This window comes from Microcaecilia unicolor, chromosome 2, assembly GCF_901765095.1.
Source record: "Microcaecilia unicolor chromosome 2, aMicUni1.1, whole genome shotgun sequence".
Classification (NCBI taxonomy): domain Eukaryota; kingdom Metazoa; phylum Chordata; class Amphibia; order Gymnophiona; family Siphonopidae; genus Microcaecilia; species Microcaecilia unicolor.
In genome coordinates this window covers 317,883,585-317,905,663 of record NC_044032.1, presented here as the reverse complement: position 1 = coordinate 317,905,663, position 22,079 = coordinate 317,883,585, and the positions used below count along the sequence as shown (strand labels likewise).

The 22,079-nt window shown below is 42.4% G+C and overlaps 1 protein-coding gene across 1 annotated transcript in view; it reads left to right on the top strand.

The window, feature by feature from the left end:
* Positions 1-22,079, top strand: part of ABCA1 (ATP binding cassette subfamily A member 1) — a 706,841-nt gene that overhangs the window by 499,525 nt on the left and 185,237 nt on the right. Inside the window, 6 exon segments of the mRNA XM_030194329.1 lie at positions 5,819-5,924; positions 9,181-9,255; positions 10,873-11,042; positions 12,435-12,612; positions 18,043-18,158; positions 21,015-21,159. Of these exon segments, the coding sequence (XP_030050189.1) occupies positions 5,819-5,924; positions 9,181-9,255; positions 10,873-11,042; positions 12,435-12,612; positions 18,043-18,158; positions 21,015-21,159 (790 nt within the window).

The following is a 22,079-nucleotide window of genomic DNA, read 5'->3' as shown; positions in this document are numbered from 1 at the left end:
GCTTCTATGAATTCAACAAGGCAATTGTTCTGTGGTTCCTATGCCGTTCGTTTTCGAACCCTAGCTTCAGAGGTAAGATGGAACCAACAGACCCTTACGGCCATTTTTTGGCAAGGACTCAACGACCGGATCAAAGAAGAACTGGCCATCCGGGAACTTCCGAATGCTTTGGATGCTCTGATCACCCTCTACGTCCGTATCGACGTACGGTTTCAAGAAAGGTCAATGGAACACTATAATCAGCGCCGCTCTCAGAGACCATCTCCTCGGAAGCCACACCCTTCTTCTCCCAAAGGTGCAGCAAGCTCTACTTCTGGAGTCCCTGAAGAGCCAATGGTTATTGGACGGCATTATTGGAAGGAGAGGGCTCACCATCGGGACAATCAACTTCGCCTCTACTGTGGGCAGGCTGGCCACTTCCTAAGACATTGTCTGAATAAACTGGGAAATGCCTAGACCCAGGGTCACTGAAGGGGGTGGCTCTGGGTCGTTTTTCGCCTCTTCCAGATAACCTTGTCTCTGTTCCAATCTCCTTGCATAGGAAAGAATTTTGTGTTAGCACCAAGGCTTTGATCGATTCAGGAATAGGAGGAAATTTTATTGACGCCGGACTCCTGAACCAACTAGGAGCTCCTTCAATTCCTTGCAAACCTACACTACAAGTGACCTCCATTCAAGGTTTAACTCTTCCCTACTCCATCACTCACGTTGCCCAGCCCTTGCAGATGCAAGTTGGAATTTTACATAAGGAGGAGATTCAATTTCTGGTGCTTCCCCGGGCCATTCATCCCGTTATTTTGGGCCTACCCTGGTTACGACAACACGCACCAAGTATCAACTGGTCTACTGTTGATATCGGCAGTTGGGGTTCTCAATGTTTCGCTACACGTCTCACACCGGTGGTGCCATCCCCGAGGACTATTACTGCCTCCCCGGGTGTCTTGTGCCCGTGTGACGCTTCTCTCCCCAAGGAATACCGTGATTTCCAAGATGTTTTTAATGCGCAGGAGGCAGACTCCCTTCCTCCACATCACCCTTTTGACTGCCCCATTGAGCTACTCCCAGGCAAAATGCCCCCTCGGGGCCGGCTCTACACCCTTTCTCGGGAGGAATCTAATACAATGCGGGAACATATTCAAGAAAACCTCTGTAAGGGCTTCATCAGACCCTCTTCAACCCCGGCGGGGGATCAGTTTTGATATTGGCATTGAAGTAAGTGAACTTAGGAAATCAAATACACTAGCGTTTAACTTTAGAAAAGGTGATTACGACAAAATGAGAAAAACGGTGAATAAAAGACTGAAAGGTGCAGTTCGCAGGGTAAAAAACTTGCATCAGGCGTGGATGCTGTTTAAAAACACCATCCTGGAGGTACAGGACAAATATATTCCGCGTATTAGAAAAAGGGGAAAAAAGACCAAACGTCAGCCGGCGTGGCTAAACGGAAGTCATTAGAACCAAAAAACAATCATTCAGAAAGTGGAGAAGAGAACCGACTGAAGGTAACAAGATAAAGCATAAGGAATGCCAAGCCAAATGCAAAGCGGAAATAAGGAGGGCAAAAAAGGACTTTGAGAAAAAGTTAGCGTTAGAAGCGAAAATACATAGTAAAACAATTTTTGGATACATTAAAAGCAGGAAGCCGGCTAAAGAATCGGTTGGGCCGCTGGACGAAAATGGTGTTAAAGGGGCAATCAGGGAAGACCGAGCCGTAGCGAAGAAATTAAATGAATTCTTTGCTTCGGTCATCACTGAGGAGGATTTGGGAGGGACACCGGTGCCGGAAAACATATTTGAAGCGGGCAAGTCGGAGAAACTAAACGAATTCTCTGTAAACTTGGAGGATGTAATGGTTCAGTTCTGCAAACTGAAGAGTAGTAAATGCCAGGACCTGATGGTATTCATCCCAGAGTATTAATAGAATTGAAAAATGAACTTGTAGAACTACTGTTAGTACTACGCAATCTATCCCTAAAATCGAGTGTGGTACCGAAAGACTGGAGGGTAGCCAATGTTACGCTGATTTTTTAAAAGGGTTCCAGAGGAGATCCGGGAAATTATAGACCGGTGAGTCTGACGTCGGTACTGGGTAAAATGGTAGAGGCTATTATCAGGAATAAAATTACAGAGCATGTACAAAAACATAGGCTGATGAGACAAAGTCAGCACGGATTTAGTGAAGGGAAGTCTTGCCTCACCAATCTACTGCATTTTTTTGAGGGGGTGAACAAACGTGGACAATGGGGAGCCGGTGGATATTGTGTATCTGGATTTTCAAAAGGCGTTTGACAAAGTGCCTCATGAAAGACTCCTGAGGAAACTGGAGAGTCATGGGATCGGAGGTAGGGTATTACTATGGATTAAGAGCTGGTTGAAAGATAGGAAGCAAAGAGTAGGGTTGAATGGTCAGTATTCTCAGTGGAGAAGGGTAGTTAGTGGGGTCCCGCAGGGGTCTGTGTTCGGACCACTGGTTTTTAACATATTTATAAATGACCTAGAGATGGGAGTAACTAGTGAGGTAATTAAATTCGCAGATGACACAAAATTATTCAGGGTCGTCAAGTCGCAGGAGGAGTGTGAAAGATTACGGGAGGACCTCGCGAGACTGGGGGATTGGGCGTGCAAGTGGCAGATGAAGTTCAATGTTGACAAGTGCAAAGTGATGCATGTGGGTAAGAGGAACCCGAATTACAGCTATGTCATGCAAGGTTCCGCGTTAGGAGTTACGGACCTAGAAAGAGATCTGGGAGTCATCGTTGATAAGACGTTAAAAACGTCTGCCCAGTGTGCTGCGGCGGCTAAGAAAGCATTATTAGGAAAGGGATGGAAAACAAACACGAGGATGTTATAATGCCGTTGTATCGAGCCATGGTGCGACCGCACCTTGAGTATTGTGTCCAATTCTGGTCACCGCATCTCAAAAAAAATATGAAGGAATTAGAGAAGGGCGACGAAAATGATAAAGGGAATGGAACGACTTCCCTATGAGGAAAGGCTGAGAAGGTTAGGGCTCTTCAGCTTGGAGAAAAGGCGGCTGAGGGGTGATATGATAGAAGTCTACAAGATAATGAGCGGAGTTGAGCGGACAGATGTGAAGCATTTGTTTACACTTTCAAACAACAACAAAACCAGGAGACACAAGATGAAGCTAGAATATGGTAGATTTAAAACAAATAGGAGAAAGTTTTTCTTTACTCAGCGTGTAGTTAGACTCTGGAACTCGTTGCCGGTGAATGTAGTGACAGCAGCTGGCCTTACGGAATTTAAAGGGGGTTTGGACAGATTCCTGAGGGAAAAGTCCATTGAACATTATTAATTTTGGGGGGGGGGGGGGCGGTTGCCGGGTTCTTGAAGCCTGGATTGGCCGCTGTCGGAGACAGGATGCTTGGCTTGGTCTTTTCCCAGTATGGCGATGCTTATTTACTTATGTACTTATCCTGAATTCGAGGTGGAGGAGATTCGACTCCAGGTGTCAGAGAGGACGACTATTTTATCTGCTGTCATGGAAACATCTTGGCCCGGAGGACAATTCCTGGGAGCCCCCTGTTTACGTCCACGCTCCTGACCTTATTTCGATGTCCCCTACCTCAACGCAAACAGTGTCCTCGGGCTGTGCGGGGTCCCGTCAACACACACACTTGACTGGCACTGCCCTGAGCCATGTGTGTGTAGTTCTTCTCTGGGTTTGTTCAGAGAGCGGTTGTTGCAGGCTCCTTAATTGCTTTGCTTCCATGCCCCTGTGTCTGCTCTCTCTCTGCCCGGCTTCCAGGCTCCTTGATTGCTTTGCTTCCACCTACCTGTGTCTGCTCTCCCTCTGCCTGGCTTCCCTTGCTTCTCTCCTATTGGTCTTCCGATTCCTCCTTCCCCTGCTCTTGTCCTATGGCTGTGCTCCTTCTCCCTGCTGGTTCCTGCTGATGTCAGACGCCAGCACTTTATCAGCTGAGCTCTTCCTGGACTCCATGCTTCGGCTTCTACTTTGGTTGGTGTTACTTAGTAGTTTGCTTCTTATCTACTTGTCCTGCGTTGCTCGACTTTGCCTGTGCCTGGATTACTCTCTTGCCTGCTGCCTGCCTATTGACTTTACCTGTGCCTGGATTACTCTCTGTCTGCTGCCTGCCTACTGACTTTGCCTGTACCTGGATTACTCTCTTGACCTGCTGCCTGCCTACTGACTTTGCCTGTACCTGGATCACTCTCTTGCCTGCTGCCTGCCTGGGCAGCCTGTATTACCTGGAATGCTTGATTGATAAGCTCTTTGTGAAGACTTTATTTCAGGCAATTTTCATCCCTTTGATTGAATTTGCTCTTCAACCACTTGAATTCTGAATAAAATACTCTTTTTCTTTACCTGATTGGGTGGGGAGAAAGTTGGGGTGGGTTATGGTGGAAGTGAGAGGCATGGGGAGATAGGTATGGATGGTTTCTCTTTCTCTGGTTTTGTTCACTATGTGCTGAAGAGTTGCAGTGTGTCATTAGCAGTTATGTGGAGGATTGGGGCTGGGATTTCAAATATTCTGTTTCTGTTAGTTTTTCTTGCTATTTGCAATTAAAAAAAAAAGAATTGGTATAAAAGTCCGTAGGTTCAATCCTATTGCAATTTTTTAAATGTAAAAAAGGATTTTATAAGCATCAAAGCAATTTTATAGGTTATGCGCAGTGAGAAATTACAGCGTAGTTTTACGCAACAGATTTGTACATGTGTTCTTAGGAAGAGCACGAGTGGTTTCATGAAATATGGATAGACTTACAGATTATATGTGTATACATTTACATCAGCTTCTGAGCTGCTTTGAATGTCCACAGCTTCAATTTTGCTATAATTTCTAACAGTTCACCCCTAGGATTTTATAAAGTGCATTGGTGCCTATGGGGCTCATTTTCAAAGCATTTAGACTTACAAAGTTCCATAGATTACTATGGAACTTTGAAAGTCTAAGTACTTTGAAAATATGCCTCTAAGTATTTTTATAAAATAGGCTAAAAATAGGCATCTTCCTATTCTGTTAACCTAGGCAACCTGATATTAAATTAAACGTATCTTTTCACGCAAGTTAAGCAGACTGTTATAAAACTACCCTCACAGCAGGTATACAAAAATGGAAGTTGTATAAAAATAAATAATAACTTGGAATAATAACTTGGAGTAGAAAATGAAGGACAGAGGGTAAAATTAAGAAAGGGGAAAAAGGGATAATAATAGTGTGCTCAGATGGCTAACTAGTGGGGTTTGATTCCAAATATTGCTGCAATGTTAACCAAACTTTGTGATTAGACATCTGGAAATGACCAGTATTGGCAGTACAATATTTATGAATTTGTAAAACATTATTCCACCAAAAATGAATGTTAAGTTGTGAATTATTCTTCCAGTTGGATAAAATATATTTTTGTATACCTGCTGTATACGTAATTCGAATTAGTTAATTTTAATTGGTTATATGTTTGTTATCATATAGTTCTTCTTGTGGAATGGAAGTTACATTATATTTTGTAATGACTTTGGATGGATGTTTTACTTAAAACTAATAAAAAAATAAAACAAAACTACCCTCACAAGGTTAAGTCAAGCCTATTCAAATATTCAATCTGAATATTTGAAAATTACCTTACAGAAAATACACCAGCTATTGAGTACGCACAATTTTCCTGTCTCATTTTAAGTATGTATGCTCATATTTATAAAGTATGCACATAGGAACTTAGAGAAAACTAAGTCTAAAAATGTGTGTGAGGTGTGCAAGAGGATTTGCTTTCTTCATTCTGCTAAATTCAGTATGGTGTGCATTTTAGTCACAGCAGTTATTCTCGTTGTTTACAGGTATGGAGGGTTCTCATTGGGTGCCAGCAGTGCTCAGGTGCTTCTTCCGAGCGAGGAAGTCAGTGATTCTATCAACCATGTGAAGAAAATCTTTGAGCTAGCTAAGGTACAAGACAGAACAACTTCATCTCTTGGCTGTAAATAAGATGAAAAGTATTCTAATAGATTGCTAGTTCAGTTCTTTGTTACATTTTTTGAAAGCAAAGATACAAATTCTTTAGACAAATACAGAGATATTCTCTTATTTTTGAAGAGAGCATAGCAGTTTTTAGTTCTCACCCCTCCCTCCCAAATCTGTAACATCCACTCTGATTATTTACTATGGTTATGATAATGAGTTTGGAAATGGGTCTATATTCAAAATGATTTAGCTGGGTAGGAGAGGACTGCGTAACCTGAAGTACTTTAGAAAACACCAGAGCTCTTGGGCCAAAGCCGGAGCTGTGGCACACAAGTCCCCTGGGTTGGCACAGGGCAGGAGTCAGAGCAAGAACCAAGACAAGACTGGGCAAGACAAGACAAGGCTAAACTAGGCAAGACAGAAGTAACGAGGAACAGTAAACAAGAGAAGGACTGGATCCAGACAAGAAAAGCAAGGCAAGGGGTAGAACTGGAACCCAGGCAGAACAAGGCAAGACACGGAACTAGATTAAAACTGGGCTTAGAATAGGCAAGACAGAACTGAACCCCAGGCAGAACAAGGCAAAATACAGAACTAGGTTAAAACTGGGTCCAGAAGCGGCAGGACAAGGAGAAGGCAATAACTGGATCCAGACAGGATTGGACAAGACAAGGCAAGGCTTGGCACAACTAGACAAAGCATACAGGCAAGACTGAAGCTGGATCCAGACAAGGCAAAGAGAGAAAGGCAACAGGGCTAGAACTGAACACAGAGAGGAACAAGGTTAGAACTGGGTTCAGACAAGGCAAGGCTAGGCAGGGCAAGAATTGGATCCAGACACAAAAAAGAGCAAAACAAGACAAGGCACAAAGCATGGGAAGGGCTAGGCAGAAACAGGACAGGGCTGGCTCTAGGCAACAGGAACAAACAGAAGCAGTGTTAAAGACAAGGCAAGAACGGAGCTTGACTATAGCAGGAATGGAGTTTGGCTGTAGCAGGAGTCAGAAATGGAGTTTGTCAATAGCAGAAACCAGGAACTGGGTTTGGCAATAGCAGAAGCCAGGAGCAGAGTTTGGCAATAGTAGAAGCCAGGAACAGGGTTTGGCTATAGCAGGAACCAGGAACAAGATTTTGCTATAGGAGCCAGGAGCAGGATTTGGCTACAGCAGGAACACAGGAACTAGGCTTCAGGAGCAAATCACAGGAACAAGATTCACGGGAATAAGGTTAGGCAGGAACAAGGCTTCAGGGACAAGACACAAAAGAACAAAACTAGGCAGGAAACAAGGCAAGGCTTTCAGGATCAAAGGTTTGCAGGAGTAAGGCTTTCAGGAACAAGGATTCAGGGACAAGTCTCACAGGAACAAAGCTAGGCAGGAAACAAGGCATACAGGTGCAGATGATCAAAAGCCCCATGCTGCTCCAAACAGCACTCTAAAAATAGCGCTGGAAAAGTGCAGGGCTTTATTGCCCCTATGATCAGAGATAATTGTATGCAAATTTAAGCATACTATTATCTCTGACCATAAGGTAAAAATGTGGGAGGATTGTGCCTGAGCATGCGCATGGGGTTTTGACAGGTCCGGGCTGTCAAAACCCCAGACCCCCTTGCAACAAGTTCATGGGGGGATTGCCCCCCTAATCCCCCCTCGCACCCTCAAAAACAGCCCTGGTAGCCCAGTGGGCCACAAATTCAAATATAAGTTCTCCCTTATACGGTGGTGAAGCCCTGCCCAGTGCATCCCAGTGCCACCATTTTCAAGGCGGCGCTGGAAGAGAAGGGAGTGTACTGGAAGAGGGGGGGAGGGAAAGTGGCCGCTAGACCACAAGGTTGGGTGGGGGGACTTGTGTTTCCTGCCCAGTGGGCCATCAAGGCTTTTGGGGGGGGGGGTTGCGAGGGGGGGTTACCAGATCCACCGGATCTCCAGCCCCCGTGAACTTGTGTCAGGGGGGATCGGGGGGGGGACTGGTGGTCGCAGGCTTGGGGTGGGGGCTCAGGGCTCCTGCGGAGGCGGTTCCACTGGGGGGATGGGAGGCCTGCTAGCATGCAAATGCATGCTGGACAGGGTTCCTCATTCCTCCAATGTCCTGCAAATGCTAACACCAGCTCTGAGCTGGTATAGGGTTTGCTGCGGACAATGTGCCAATGTTTGGTGTGCTGCTGATCATTGAGGAGGAATAATAAAATTCCTGTTTAGCATGCTGTTTCACGCGATTGGGGGCTCTGATCATGGGGTGGTAGCAAAATGGAAGCTAGTATGGCGCTAATAGCCTCTAGCGCCTATGTTTGCTTCTGATCATCAGCCCCACAGGAACAAGGCTTCTGGAACAAAACACGTAGGAACAAAGCCAAGCAAGAACTGGATCCAAACAGTAAACACAAAGACGAGGCTAAGAGATCTCTTGCAAAGGCAAAACATGAAAGTCCCAGAGTTCTTTATAAAGGTCCTCACTGATGATGTCAGCATCTCTGGTGCCCTTAGACACAGGAACACCAGAGTGAGGCTTGGATAGACTCTGAAGTGAGTCTTGGATGCAGGACACCAGGGAAACAGGCAGCAGATGCATCAATACAGGGACAAGGCAGTTCGGAGAAGCCACAGAGCCAGACCACTGGGAAGAAAGATCAGTCTGGACATGGGGACGGGGGCACGGTAATGTCCGTAACAAGTACATAGGGCTGGCTTGAAAGATCAGCACTGGAAATGATCTGTGCTAAGCACCATTCTATAAAAGGTCGCATTACCTTTATAGAATTTGAATGCAGTGCGGAAGTCATGCCTAACTTTGGATGCCAGACTTACGCCTCATAAATGTGGGTGTTACTCCCATGCCCCAAATTAGGCAGGGATAGGGATAATTCTGTAACATCAAACCTAACTTTTAGAAATTCCTCTGATTCACCCATGCCCCTTCTCATGGCCCCGCCCCCCTTTCATGACCAATTAGGTGTGGTTGGTTGAGAAATGCACAGATCAGAGTAAGCCCCAACTGGTGTCAAGTGCTTGTTAATACTAATAATTGCACCAATTAACCAATAATTGGCCCAGTTAAGCATATGAGTTGCGCCTGGATCTAATTCTATAACTAATCTTTCAGCGCCGTATATAGAATTCATGGGATAATGCCAAGGTAACAAAAATAACTTGAATACTGTGAAGATGTTTTATTTGGTGTTGCTTTTTTTTTTTTTTTAATTGGAGACACTCTCTTCAATGAGTGCTGTTTGTAATACTGACAGGGAGATGCTGCGATTCGCTTTCTGGATAGTCTGGGAAACTTCATGAAAGGACTTGACACCAAAGACAATGTAAAGGTAAGTAGTCCTTTTGATGTGACTGACCTTCTGAAGTGTAGATGGTGAAATTGTCTGATGTTTATGTTACTGTAAGCTCTTTCTGTCTGATAAAAAGTTCTATATATGTATGCAGAAACCCAGAAGTTAGACTTTTTTTAAACAAGAATAAATGGAGTGCATATGCTATTTATGTTAGATTGCATATAACCATATGTATGTTTTGTTTGTTTATGTCCATCTTGGTGTTAATCTTTGCTGATAATTTTTCCTCTTGTCGACTACTTATCTCAGTTGATAACACCCTCATCCTTCCCGTCTCATCTGCCTGCAACCTCGGAGTCATCTTTGACTCCTCTCTCTCCTTCTCTGCGCATATCCAGCAGATAGCTAAGACCTGTCGCTTCTTCCTCTTTAACATCAGCAAAATTCGCCCTTTCCTCTCTGAACACAGCACTCGAACTCTCGTCCACGCTCTCATTACCTCTCGCCTCCCACTTAGCCATCTATCCCCCCTTCAATCTGTTCAGAACTCTGCTGCACGTCTCATATTTCGCTAGAACCGATATACTCATATCACCCCTCTCCTCAAGTCACTTCACTGGCTTCCGATCAGATACCGCATTCAATTCAAGCTTCTCCTTCTTACCTACAAATGCACTCAGTCTGCTGCCCCTCACTATCTTTCTACCCTCATCTCCCCTTACGTTCCCGCCCGTAACCTCCGTTCACAGGATAAATCCCTCCTCTCCGTACCCTTCTCCACCACCGCCAACTCCAGGCTCCGCTCATTCTGCCTCGCCTCACCCTATGCTTGGAACAACCTTCCTGAGCCCTTACGCCAAATCCCCTCCCTGCCCGTCTTCAAGTCTTTGCTTAAAGCCCACCTCTTCAATGCTGCGTTCGGCACCTAACCCTTACCGTTCAGTGAATCCAGACTGCCCCAATTTGACTGCCCCTATTGGACCGACCGTTCACTTGTCTATTAGATTGTAAGCTCTTTGAGCAGGGACTGTCTCTCTTTGTTAAATTGTACAGCGCTGCGTAACCCTAGTAGCGCTCTAGAAATGTTAAGTAGTAGTAGTAGTAGTACTCAAAATGTCACTTGCCTCAAGAGCAAGAAACCGGCTTTGTTCCTGCGTTTCACATTTTTATTCCATTTTGCAAGGAAATCTGGAGAATCAAGAGCACAGTCCTGTTTCTTACCAGGCACATGAAAGGCAATTTTTAAAATTATAGAATCTACACGTGGAAATGTTAGAATAATGATGTGTATGTGCACATGTGTATGGGTAAATGCCAATATTCTGTCTAAGCACTATTCTACAAATAGCAAATAACTTACATAGCACGTATTTACAAAGGGGTAGAAGATGAATGAAACATAAGTGGGGCTCCTACTTCTGCACATAACATACAGAATACTATATGTTGTATGGCTGCTGTAAGTGCCGGTGTCTATGTTAGGCGCACTGATACCAGGTTACTCTTTCTATAACCTTGGTTCTCTTATAAATTAGGCTCATATGCTCAGCCTCGGGTACCTAAATGGAGGCATCCCTTTATAGAATTGCCCCAGCAGCTTACACATAGCCCCATTATACTTTGCTGATGCTTTTGTTTTTTTATCCCTTTCAGGTGTGGTTTAATAACAAAGGCTGGCATGCCATTGGTGCTTTTCTGAATGTGATAAATAATGCTATTCTACGATCCAACCTCCAAGAGGAAGCAGACCCTAGCAAATATGGAATCACAGCCTATAACCACCCTTTGAACCTCACCAAGGAGCAGCTGTCTGAAATGGCACTGTAAGTCTTCAGTTTTGTTTTAACCATGTGCAAAGTGGCATTCTGTCTTCATTATCTGAAAGATATGGGATGCAAAGTTTCATCTGGTCTATACATCTCATGTTTGTTTACATTCTCTTAATATTTATAGTTTCTTGCTTAGGCACTGTGAGGAACAGATTGAAGAAGGGACCTTAACATTGCTGAAAACTTGCATTTTTAAACATTTCTTACCTTTATAAAGGTATTTTCCATTACGCAGCTTCGCACTATCCCAGAACCTGTGGGATAGTTGTGGAGATAGAGAACTGAAAACTGAGCTCAGACATATCTCTCTTGGCATCCAGTCCAACTGCTCAGTATTTTCTATCTCTAGCATGTGGATGGACACAATTTTCAGCCTCTGGTTCTAAGTGCTTTGCTCCTGGTCCAGTTGGTCAACTGGTCCCCAGTTGAGCTTTGCGACTTGAGTCTGCAGAGTCATATCTGGAGGTCTTCAGATCCCTATCTCTGTTACCCAGCAAATTTACTTCTTCCCTCCCTTCACCTCTCCCCTGTTTCCTGTGGAGCTCTCCTTTTCTAGCATAACAACCTTTCCATTAGTCCTTTCCACTATTCCAGAGGCCTGCCCGAGGTTTCTGAGATGTTTAGTCAGTACAAAGTAATGGATCAACTAATGACTGTCACCTTGCATGGGGCTTCTTGCATATCTCTTGTTTTCTACAGGTTGTCCAGAGATGAAAAAGGTCCACATATGTTTGCTTGTCAGATTACTGTTAGGTTAGCAAATTGTTTAAAGTTATTGTGTTTATTCTGAGTTTCTCCTGACTGCTTGTGTACGTAAATACTAAGGAGCTGGACTGGATGTCAAGAGAGATGTCTCAGCTCAGTTTTCAGTTCTCTATCTCCACCTGCTTGTGATGGATACAGCTAGCCAACAAGTTCTGGAATAGTGGAAAGGACTAATGGGAAGAAAATTATCAGGTAAGACCTAATTTCTCCATCTCTACCCAGCTGTTCTTGTTTTCTTCAGTGTCCTAGAGATGGCTAAATTTGGTCCTGATCTTCAGGTTGGTCATAATATGTGAATTAGTTGCAGTCTTAGTCCTTAAGAAATTAAAATACATTGAAACGGATGTTTAGTGTGGATATTCTGCAAATAGGTGGGAAAATGTGGGATACAAATGCAACAAATAAAAAAATATTCAGAAAATAGTATTCTCCTCATAGCCTGAGAGGCCCAGAGCTGGCCCTTCCTATCTTTTACTCTTGCTGTATGAGCTGTTGTCCTGCAGAATTCAAAACATATCTGTAAAGTTAACTAGAGGTGTTCAGTGGTAAGAAAGTTGGAAGTATGCAGTGAACATGAAGCTGGATAAATAGATGTTTATCCTTTTACTATTCTTTGTACAGGATGACCACATCAGTGGATGTTCTGGTTTCAATCTGTGTCATCTTTGCTATGTCATTCGTCCCAGCCAGCTTTGTGGTTTTCTTGATTCAGGAGCGAGTCAGCAAAGCCAAACATATGCAGTGCATTAGTGGTGTGAGACCTGTTATCTACTGGCTGGCTAATTATGTTTGGGATATGGTAAGCATGCATTATTGATAACATTTTGGGGGGTGATTTTATAAAATGGATGCTAGCATTACACATCTAAGTGTTTAGAATGCTGGTATATACATTCTTATGTGTGCATTACTCACTTACATGCCAAATTTCCACCTAAGTGCTAGTTTTGAAATATCTGCATATCTTGCATATTGTATATTTGCAAGGGGGACATACACCTAGGTGGAGCCTGAACAGGGTGTGGATGGGATTCAAACTTATGTGCATTCCTTATAGAATGCTATAAATTACGTGCATATCTTCAGAATTTAGGGACCTGAAGTTATACCATCTCTATTGCTGGTGTAAGAGGTCATGTCTAAGTACCGTTAACATATATTACCTGTTAAGCAAGTTTCCTGTAAAGGTACCTATTTTTTGTAGGCACCCAGTTAATAGTGTTACCCATTGCTGCTTGGATAAAGAGATGTCCATACCTAAACTAGAATGTGGTAGTTGACCGAATTAGCCAGTTACTCATCACATTTTCAGTTAATGGAACTAGTTATTTGCTGAACCAAACCCTTTTGGTGTGAATGGGTACCACTTGACAGTAACATGCAAAGAATGGTTGCTAATTTTACATTTGTGTCATTGAACACATATGAATTTCTATTTCTATTGACGGCTTCTGTTGTGGTTTTGATTATTTCAAACTAATTGCCATTTTATATTTGAATTTAGATTGCACCCTTTTCAGTAGTGGTACATTTAGGTACACTAAGGTATTTCCCTGTCTGTGAAGGGCTCATGATCTAATTTTGTACCTGACGCCCAAGGTTTATGTTTCATAAGAATTAGCTATACCGCCATGACTAACTGGCATCTCTCGGCGATTTACAATATTTAAAACACATATTGAGAAAAGGAAAGGAACTACATAATTTACAGGAAAGTGGATAGAACAGAGATAAGGAGGGGTGAGATGGAAGAGGACAAAGTGAGGGAGGGCAGCAGCGGTTTGCCATATCAATTCAGTCTATGGTAAAAGCTTTAGTAAAGAGTGAGGTCTTTAATTTTGATTTAAAAGTTTTAAAAGTGGTTTCAACACAGATGTCTAATGGGAGTGAATTCCAATGAAAAGGAGCAGTGAAGAAAAAAGTGCGATGACGAGTGGACTCCAATTGGACGAATTTGGGGCCGGGAAACACTAGGCGATGATTGTTTATTGAATGTAGAAGATGGGCAGGAGAGTATGGAATAGTGAGGGAAGAGAGATAGTGGGATTGACAAAACCTATGAAACTTAAATGTAAGAAATAGTAATTTAAAGAGATTGCATTGATGGATTGTTAACCAATGATACTTTTGCAGCAACAGAGATGCAAGATCATCTGAGCATAGCAAAGCAAACGCATGTCTGTATTTTGTAGAGACTGAAGCTTGGGTACAACCTAAATATACGATGTTGCAATAATCCAATCTTGGCATCCCTGGTTATCAGCTCAGTGCTGTAGCCATTAGGCTACTCCACTTCTCCATGGCTTCTCCCTAATTTCAGTTATAAAACATTTTGACATAGCCTTGTAAATAAACCTGTTATGTGTACATTTCACTGAAGGAAAGTCAAAATTGGCCTTTGTGGCAAGGGTTTAACCTTTACTTCACTCAAGGTCCTCTTTGGAGAATAAACCAAGTAGAAACTAAATAGGAATTTTTCCCAAATTTTGTGGGGCTGCTATGATGGGAAGGAAGTGTTTTGAGATCACAGGGAATAAGTTTTATACGTCTAGTTACAAGAGCCTGATGCTGTGAACAAGGAGAGGCAATTGCTAAGATCAACGAAAGAAGGGAAACATGCTCTCTGAGGGCTTGAAGCTTTGTCTGAGACAAGTTACTGCTTGGAATGAACCAAGCATAAGAAGCGCTGCTGCAGGAACTGTGCTGTACATGGGAGGTGGGAGGACTAGGACAGTCTGTTGAAGACAAGTTCAAGATCACCTGTGGAAGGAAGTTTCACCAGGGTCAGGAAGGAAGATTAATCCAAGAGATTGATGTAGGTTACATTGAACCCAAACGTTTGGGATAATGTGGGATATACATGCTATAAATAAATAAATAAATCTAACTTTAAAGCAAAGTACAATAAGGATTAAACAAAAGTAAAAGACAATAAGAGGTATAACATCATAGCAGCAGAATGACTCATTTGAAAATAACTAAGAGAATTACAATGGTCTACATTGGCAAGGAATTCACTAAATAAAAATGCTTTCAACGATTTATGAAATTTTAGGTAATCAGAAATACGCCTAATTGACGTTGATATGGGAAACTAGCATCATGAATTAATTTGTAATGGAGATTCTTACAGTTTGGAAAATGGAGAAGTAGATAGTCTCTCGACACAGGATGGGCATTGTGTGATGGGAATTGCAGCAAGTGTTGCAGACCAAACAAAATTTGATAAACAAGATCACACCATTTAAATATACGCATTAAATATATGTATTTTTAGGAAGCCATAAACTGAGGGGCTTTGCATACAAGAAGGGCCACAGTGTTCTGGGATGTTTGAAGTTTTTTTTACAAGAGAAATGTACAAACTTGAGTAAACAGCATTACAATAATTAAACTTGGATAACACTAAGGATTGTACTAAAAAAAAAAAATACTAAATTTGAAAAAAAAGGCCTCAGACTTTTTAATCTCAATAGGGATTAACGACCCTAGAAAATATCACAGAAACCTGTGATTCAAATTATAAATACTAGTCGATAGTTATTTCCATTCTTTTCAAGGTGGCAGAAAAAGGGAAAAACACATTATCAATAGAGAAGTATCTGTTAGTCATTGGGTGAGCAGAATTAGTTAGGATTAGGAACGTCTCTATTTAACTTCGATTTGAAAGCAGCAGCCCAAGATTCCATCAAATCTAAGCCAGATTTAATTCTAGGCAGGACTTAATTTAAGTTCTCCATAAATGGTAAGTAAAGTGTAACATCATCAGTATAAATAAAGGTGTTAAAGCCACGGGAATCTGGAAATTTACCTGGGGGGGCATCATTATGTTAAATAGAATGAGAGAAAGAGAGGGAAAAGATAAATTACCAGTAAACCATTGCAGGACTTCACCGCAAATGCCAAACTGATCCATCAAGCCCAATAAAATATCAGGGTCCACTGTATCAAAAGCATTAGACATATCAAATTGTAGGATCAAGATTTTCTTGCCCCAACTTAGGTTTGTTCTGAAGTTGGTAAGGACTGTCTCTGTGAGAGTTGAAACCCTGACTGAGCCTGCAGATAGTCCATGAGCTGACGACACCAGGCTTTCTATAACCACCAGGCTATAATTAGATACTTCTCTCATGCTAGCCTTAGGGTTCTTAGGAATAGGTATGAGAATTATGTTTCCTTCATGGGGAATAAGCCCTGAGACAGCATGAAAGAAAGGTTAGACAAAAGACAACTAATGAGAAGGTCGGATGCCGACTTCATGAGATAAGTAGGACACGCATCAAGAAGACATTGCGAAAAAGAGAGAGAGAATTTGACAGAATCAATAGTTGGCAGAGAAAAGGATGACCAAACTCTATCTGCAGGCAAGTTTAGGGAAAAACAATGAGCAGAACTAAGATGGTCAGCAAAGGACATATTAGTACCACTTAATTTTAATAAGTTTCTACTCAAAATAGCTTGCAAGCTGGTCTGCAGATGGGATAGGTACATTGACAGCGGCTACTGAATGCATGTTGAGCATAGAATTAACAAAGAAGTGTAACTTCCTAATGCTTAGTTTGAGGCTGCCTATATAGTAAGCAGTTTGGCTTTCCTCCAGGTGGCCCAATTGTCCTCAGATTTAGATTTAGCCCAGATCCTTTCTTGACGCCTACATTTTTGCTGTGCCTCCAGAATTTCATTTTCTCAGGTGCAGTTCTATCCAATGTTGCCCTGCTAATGTCATCTCAAAGTTGAAAGAAATTAGATGAGAAGGAAGATGACAATAGCTGATCTAACGATACATTAGACCAAAATTCACTTGCATTAACTCTATTTCTGGTTGTGCAGAGGGTTCTTTCCAATTAAGTATCAGAGTTAACTTGTAATGGTCAAACAAGGGAGCAGGAGACTACCTTGGATATATGATGAAAAAGTTAGTAGTGTCAGTAAATATTTATGCTAGAAGATCTAACTGATGACCTTTGATTTGAGAAGGATCACCAGATGAGTACAGACAGAGTCTCCTATTAAGAGGCAAGTGTAGAATATTAGTATTCCACTAAAGATGTGAAAGGAACAGGAGGAAACTAGTTGGCTAGAAACAGCCTGAAAAATAAGGAAACAAAGAGAAACAGGAGATATATATATACAGAAATATCAATTTTTCTTTTTTTTTTTAAAGGAACAGAGAGATTTTATTTATTCATGACTTGATATACCACCTTAACTGACAAACAGAGCAAAGTGTTTAACAATACTAAGTTAATTAAAAGCAAGAAAAAGAAGTACAATATAAAATAGGAAAGAAACACAGACAGACAAAAGATAACAGTCTGGACATCCACACACACACACACATTCTCTCCCAGAAAACAGTACCCCACCGCTCCATTACTCATCAGCCCAAGCATAAGCCTGCTAGAACAGCCATGCCTTAACAGTTTAAAAATCAGAAGGCAAGAGCTAGAGGTGAAAAAATAATGGGCCCAATATTCAATGGCACTTATCTGGGTAGGAGGTGCTGCTGTCTGGACAAGCACTGCTCACCAGAGCCATCCACTAAAAATCATTACTGACCACCCCAGCACTATCTGGGGTCCAGGGGGAGTCAGAACTTATCCGGATCATAGATTTGATATACCACCGTAAAGTGGACCAACCAAAATGGTTTACATTTATTATATGCAAGTATGTTCTTTATCCTTAGTGGATTCACAATCAAAGTTTTTATTTATTTATTTATTTATTTATTTATTTTTCTTTTTGCAACTGGCCTGTGGCGGGTTAAGTGACTTGCCCAAACTCTCAAGGAGCTACAATGGGAATCAAACCCAATTCCCCAGGTTCTCAACCCATAGGCTACAAAGCTATACAAATAACCATTTTGACATTTATTATACATTGGCCTAGACCAGTTTCAACTACATTGCATTCACAGAATTAAGAATATGTGACCACCTCTGGGAAAAGGTGACTAGAGTCAGCAAAACAAAAAGTGAAGTTTTAATGAATTCTGTTAGAGCAAATAATTTATAATGCAACAGTCCAAACCGCATCCTCTTATGTGAAAAAATTAAAAAGTTGCAGAAGTTCAAACATGTAATATTTGCATTCTGCTTATGGATCCATGATGTGAAACACTGGCCATTTTGGATCCACTACTTTAGTGACCTTTTTCCAGAGACAGTCACATATAAGTTGTTGTTTTTTTGCCTCTGCAATTAACCTTGGTCTCTCTTTGTTTTAGTGTAATTACGTTGTTCCAGCTACACTCGTCGTCATCATCTTTGTCTGCTTTCAGCAAGAGTCTTATGTGTCCTCATCCAATCTGCCTGTTCTGGCTCTCCTCCTCTTGCTTTATGGGTAAGGTTCTGAACTACATTTTTGGATCATGTGTTTTGGTGAAGTAATTAGTAGCATTTTTATGGAATACCTTTGTATTCTAATAAACTGAACGAACCTTGCTTTGTTTTATTAGAAACCAAAACAAACAAAAATTTGAGATTTGAGGTTTTTCATCTCTTTATTTTGAAATTTAAAAATGCCACTAAACATACAGTAGAAGCTCCCACCCTTCCCCCACATTTACCCAATCTATGCGGTCTCTGTAGTCAGAATGGGGCAGGGGCAATTCATAGTTGCTATGGATATATCAGGTCCTGTTTTCAAATTCCACCAGCTGACCTTAAGGTTAGTGCTATTTTCTTACACATCCATATTAAAGTAAAAAGTGGAGTGTTCGGGGGAGTGAAAAGAAGTATCTTGGTCAAGGAGCAAACTGTTCATGCACATGGGAGTTTTAAAAATGCACATTCATAACCAACTGACATACATGACACCTGGACCGGTATTAGACTTGCTGGAACCCAGGGCAGAAATAAAGAAAGGATCCCTGATCCCCTTTCCTCCCTGCCCGCTTTCCCAATCTCCCCACCTTCCTTTATTATCAACGTAAAAAAACTTTAAATGACTTCTTCACACACAAAACATAAACAGACCCTCACCAAATATAGAACAAGGGATCACATATAGAAATATGAAGACAAAAATTGAACCAAAAAGTTAAACTTGGCAAGTACTGCAACACTGAAACAATAAAAAAAAAAGAAATGCATTTTCTTTTGTATTGAACACAACACATAGATATCTTTTACTAAGCAGCGGTAAGCACTAATGCATGATTCTTGTAAAGTACAGTACCACAGGACGCACTCAGGCATCCTGTGGTAATTCTGGCATCTGCGCACATTTCCCATGTGCTAAAAAATACTTTGTATTTTAAAGTGCTGGGGTGTGTTTGGGAGGAGAGAGTAGGTGTGCCCACCGCTAATAGGTTGGCGCAGCTACATTGCCATGCGCCAACCAATTAGTGCTTGAGCTCTTTCCGCCTATAAAATAGGTGTTGGTAAAGGCTCACTCACTAATGGCCATGAATTAGTGCGTGGTCATTAATACGGAAAAGAGGAAATGTGGCCATTTTATAGTCGCCCTAAAAGTGGCTTCAAACCTACACGCTGGTCATACTGCAGGCCACATTTTAGTGCAGCTTAGTAAAAGGGCCGTATATTTCATTAATAAATTCAAAATGAAACACTTTTATTCTACCTTTGTTGTCTGGACATTTTATTTTTCCATCATATTGGTCCCATTTTCTCTCTTCTGCTTTCATGTCTGTCTTTTACTACTTCTCTTTCCATTGAATGTTGTCCATTTGTCTTTTCTCCTCTCTCCTGTCTTGTTCCGTTCCCTCACTATACCTGTCTCTGACATATTGATCATTCTCTTTTAGTTCTTTCCTCTCTTTTTTTTGTTTCTGCCTCTTTCCAATCTTACCTCTTTCTCACTCTTCTCCTTTTTACTTTTCAACTTTCCATAGCTCTCCCATTTCCCATTTAACTCCTTCCCTGGCCTCCTATTCCCTTTCATCTACCATCTACTTCCCATTACACAATCCTCTTCTCACTCATCTCCTTGCACACTCCCTTGGCCTCTCCCCATAGATTCACTATTTCTAGCATCTCCCTCCCTCCATTCTTGTAGCCCAAAATTTGTAGCCTAACATCTATCCCGTCCCCTCCATCCCCTGCATCTTCCTGTCCCACTTCTTTTCCCCACTGCCTCTATGGTCCAGCATATCTCCTTCTCTCCCTCCCCAATAATCCAGCATATTTCTCTCTCTCTTCTCTCCCCCCCCCTCCTATTGTCAAGCATCTCTCCCTTTCTCACCCTTCCTTACCTTCTATTGTCCAGTATCTCCCCCTCCCTTCCCTCCACCCCCAGCATTAACATCTCTCCCTCTCTCGTCCCTCCCTGTCTTCTGTTCTCCAGTATCTCTTCCTCCCCTCTACCCCTACCCTGTCCAACATTTCTCCCTCTCTCTTCCCTCTCTTCTATTGTCCAGTATCTCTTCCACCCCTCTATCCCTACCCCAACATTTCTTCCTCGCTCTTCCCTCTCTCCTTTCCTCCCATTGTCTGGCACCTCTCCCTCCTTCCTCTCCATCCCCAGATCCAACATCTTTCTCTTCTCTCCATCCCTCCCCTCCATTCCCACCCCCTAGTCCAACTTTTCTCCTTCTCTTCCCTCTATCCATCCCATTATTCATCATCTCTCTCTCCCTCCCCCTGAGCCTGTCATCTCTCCCTCCATTCTCCTCCCCCCATCCAGCATATTCCCCTCTCTCCGAGCCCCCCCCCCCCCCCCCCCCCCCATATCTACCTTAAAATATGTTTTTCTTCACAGGAGTCTCTGACATGGCAGCAATTCTGCGAATGATCTCTACGGCTGGCCCTGGAGCTTTCCTTCTAACATGTTCTTTCCAGGTGGAAAGAAGGATTGCTTCGGGGGAGGAGGGATGATGCAACAGAGGGAAAGCTCCAGGGCTGATGACAGGCAGCATATTAGAATTGCTGCCATTTCTGGTGACCCCTGTGAAGACCACTGGTTTAATTTAAACCAGGAAGGGACATGTTGAAAGAGATGCCAGACCATGGGGACTGGGAGCCCCCTGTAGCTGAGGGGCCCCTGTTTGCTTGACACCTTCACTGAGTAAGTCTTAAAGTACACATGTAATTTTTATCTTCATACAGTCTTCAACTCCAAATTCTGCAATTTGTGTTTGATGAACAGGTTGACTTGTGCAAGCTAAAAAATGCCTCATATCTTGTCAGCTAGGTAGCATATTGAAAATGTCAGAGTGTTGTGTCTGAATTTCTGCAGGTGGTCTATAACCCCTCTCATGTACCCAGCGTCCTTTGTGTTCAAGATCCCAAGCACAGCCTACGTGGTGCTCACCAGTGTGAACCTTTTTATTGGAATAAATGGCAGCGTGGCCACTTTCGTCCTTGAACTTTTCACTGACAATGTGAGTTATCTACCTGTTTGGATGTGAATCAACCTATCTGAAGAACAGGAAGAAAAACATTTTTCTTGCTTCGCTTCTCTTTTGCATTATTTTTACACTGAAACCTGATAATTACTAATGTGTGCTACCTTGTTAGTGCACACTAATATCATTAACACATACTTAGTAACAAGATACCATTGCAAAAAAAAAAAACGTAAAGTGCAGTAAACCAATGCATGTTAATGTCTCTAATGTGTTGTCAAATTAAATATGATACTCTCCAGTTAGCCCCCAAATTCTATCAACTTGCATGCTCCACTTGGTCCCCAGCACTGGTCAGACCCTCTAGGTGGCTGTGGGATTAACCGCCTGCACCTAGGCACGTGCTCTATACTAGTCAACCCTCCACCCCATGCACTAGGTTCCACTTGCCTCTGGGCAAGTCCCCCATCCACAAGTTATTCCCTGTTGATTTCTAGGATACGGGCGCCACACAGTTCCCAAAAAATACTTACAGACCCAAAAAACAAACGACCAGGATTCTTAGTCAGTTGAGGACAGCAGAGCTAATAAACTATAGGCTTATTATCACAGAACTTGAACAGAAAAAGGTGAAATCAGCAAACAATATCAGGTAACTGAGTATGGATCAATTATAAAACTATCTAAACATTTGTTTACTACCTGAGTAGTACCGTATTTTTCGGACTATAAGATGCACTTTTTTCCTCCCAAATTTGGAAGGAAAATGTTGGTTCGTCTTATAGTCCAAATGTAGCAACCCCCCCCCCCCCCCCCCCCCCGTTACAGGCACCTCCCTCCCTCCGTTACAGGCATCTCCCTCCGTTAAAGGCATCCTCCCTCCCTCCGTTACAGGCACCCTCCCTCCCTCCCTCCGTTACAGGCACACACCCCTCTCTCCCTCCGTCGGAATTTTA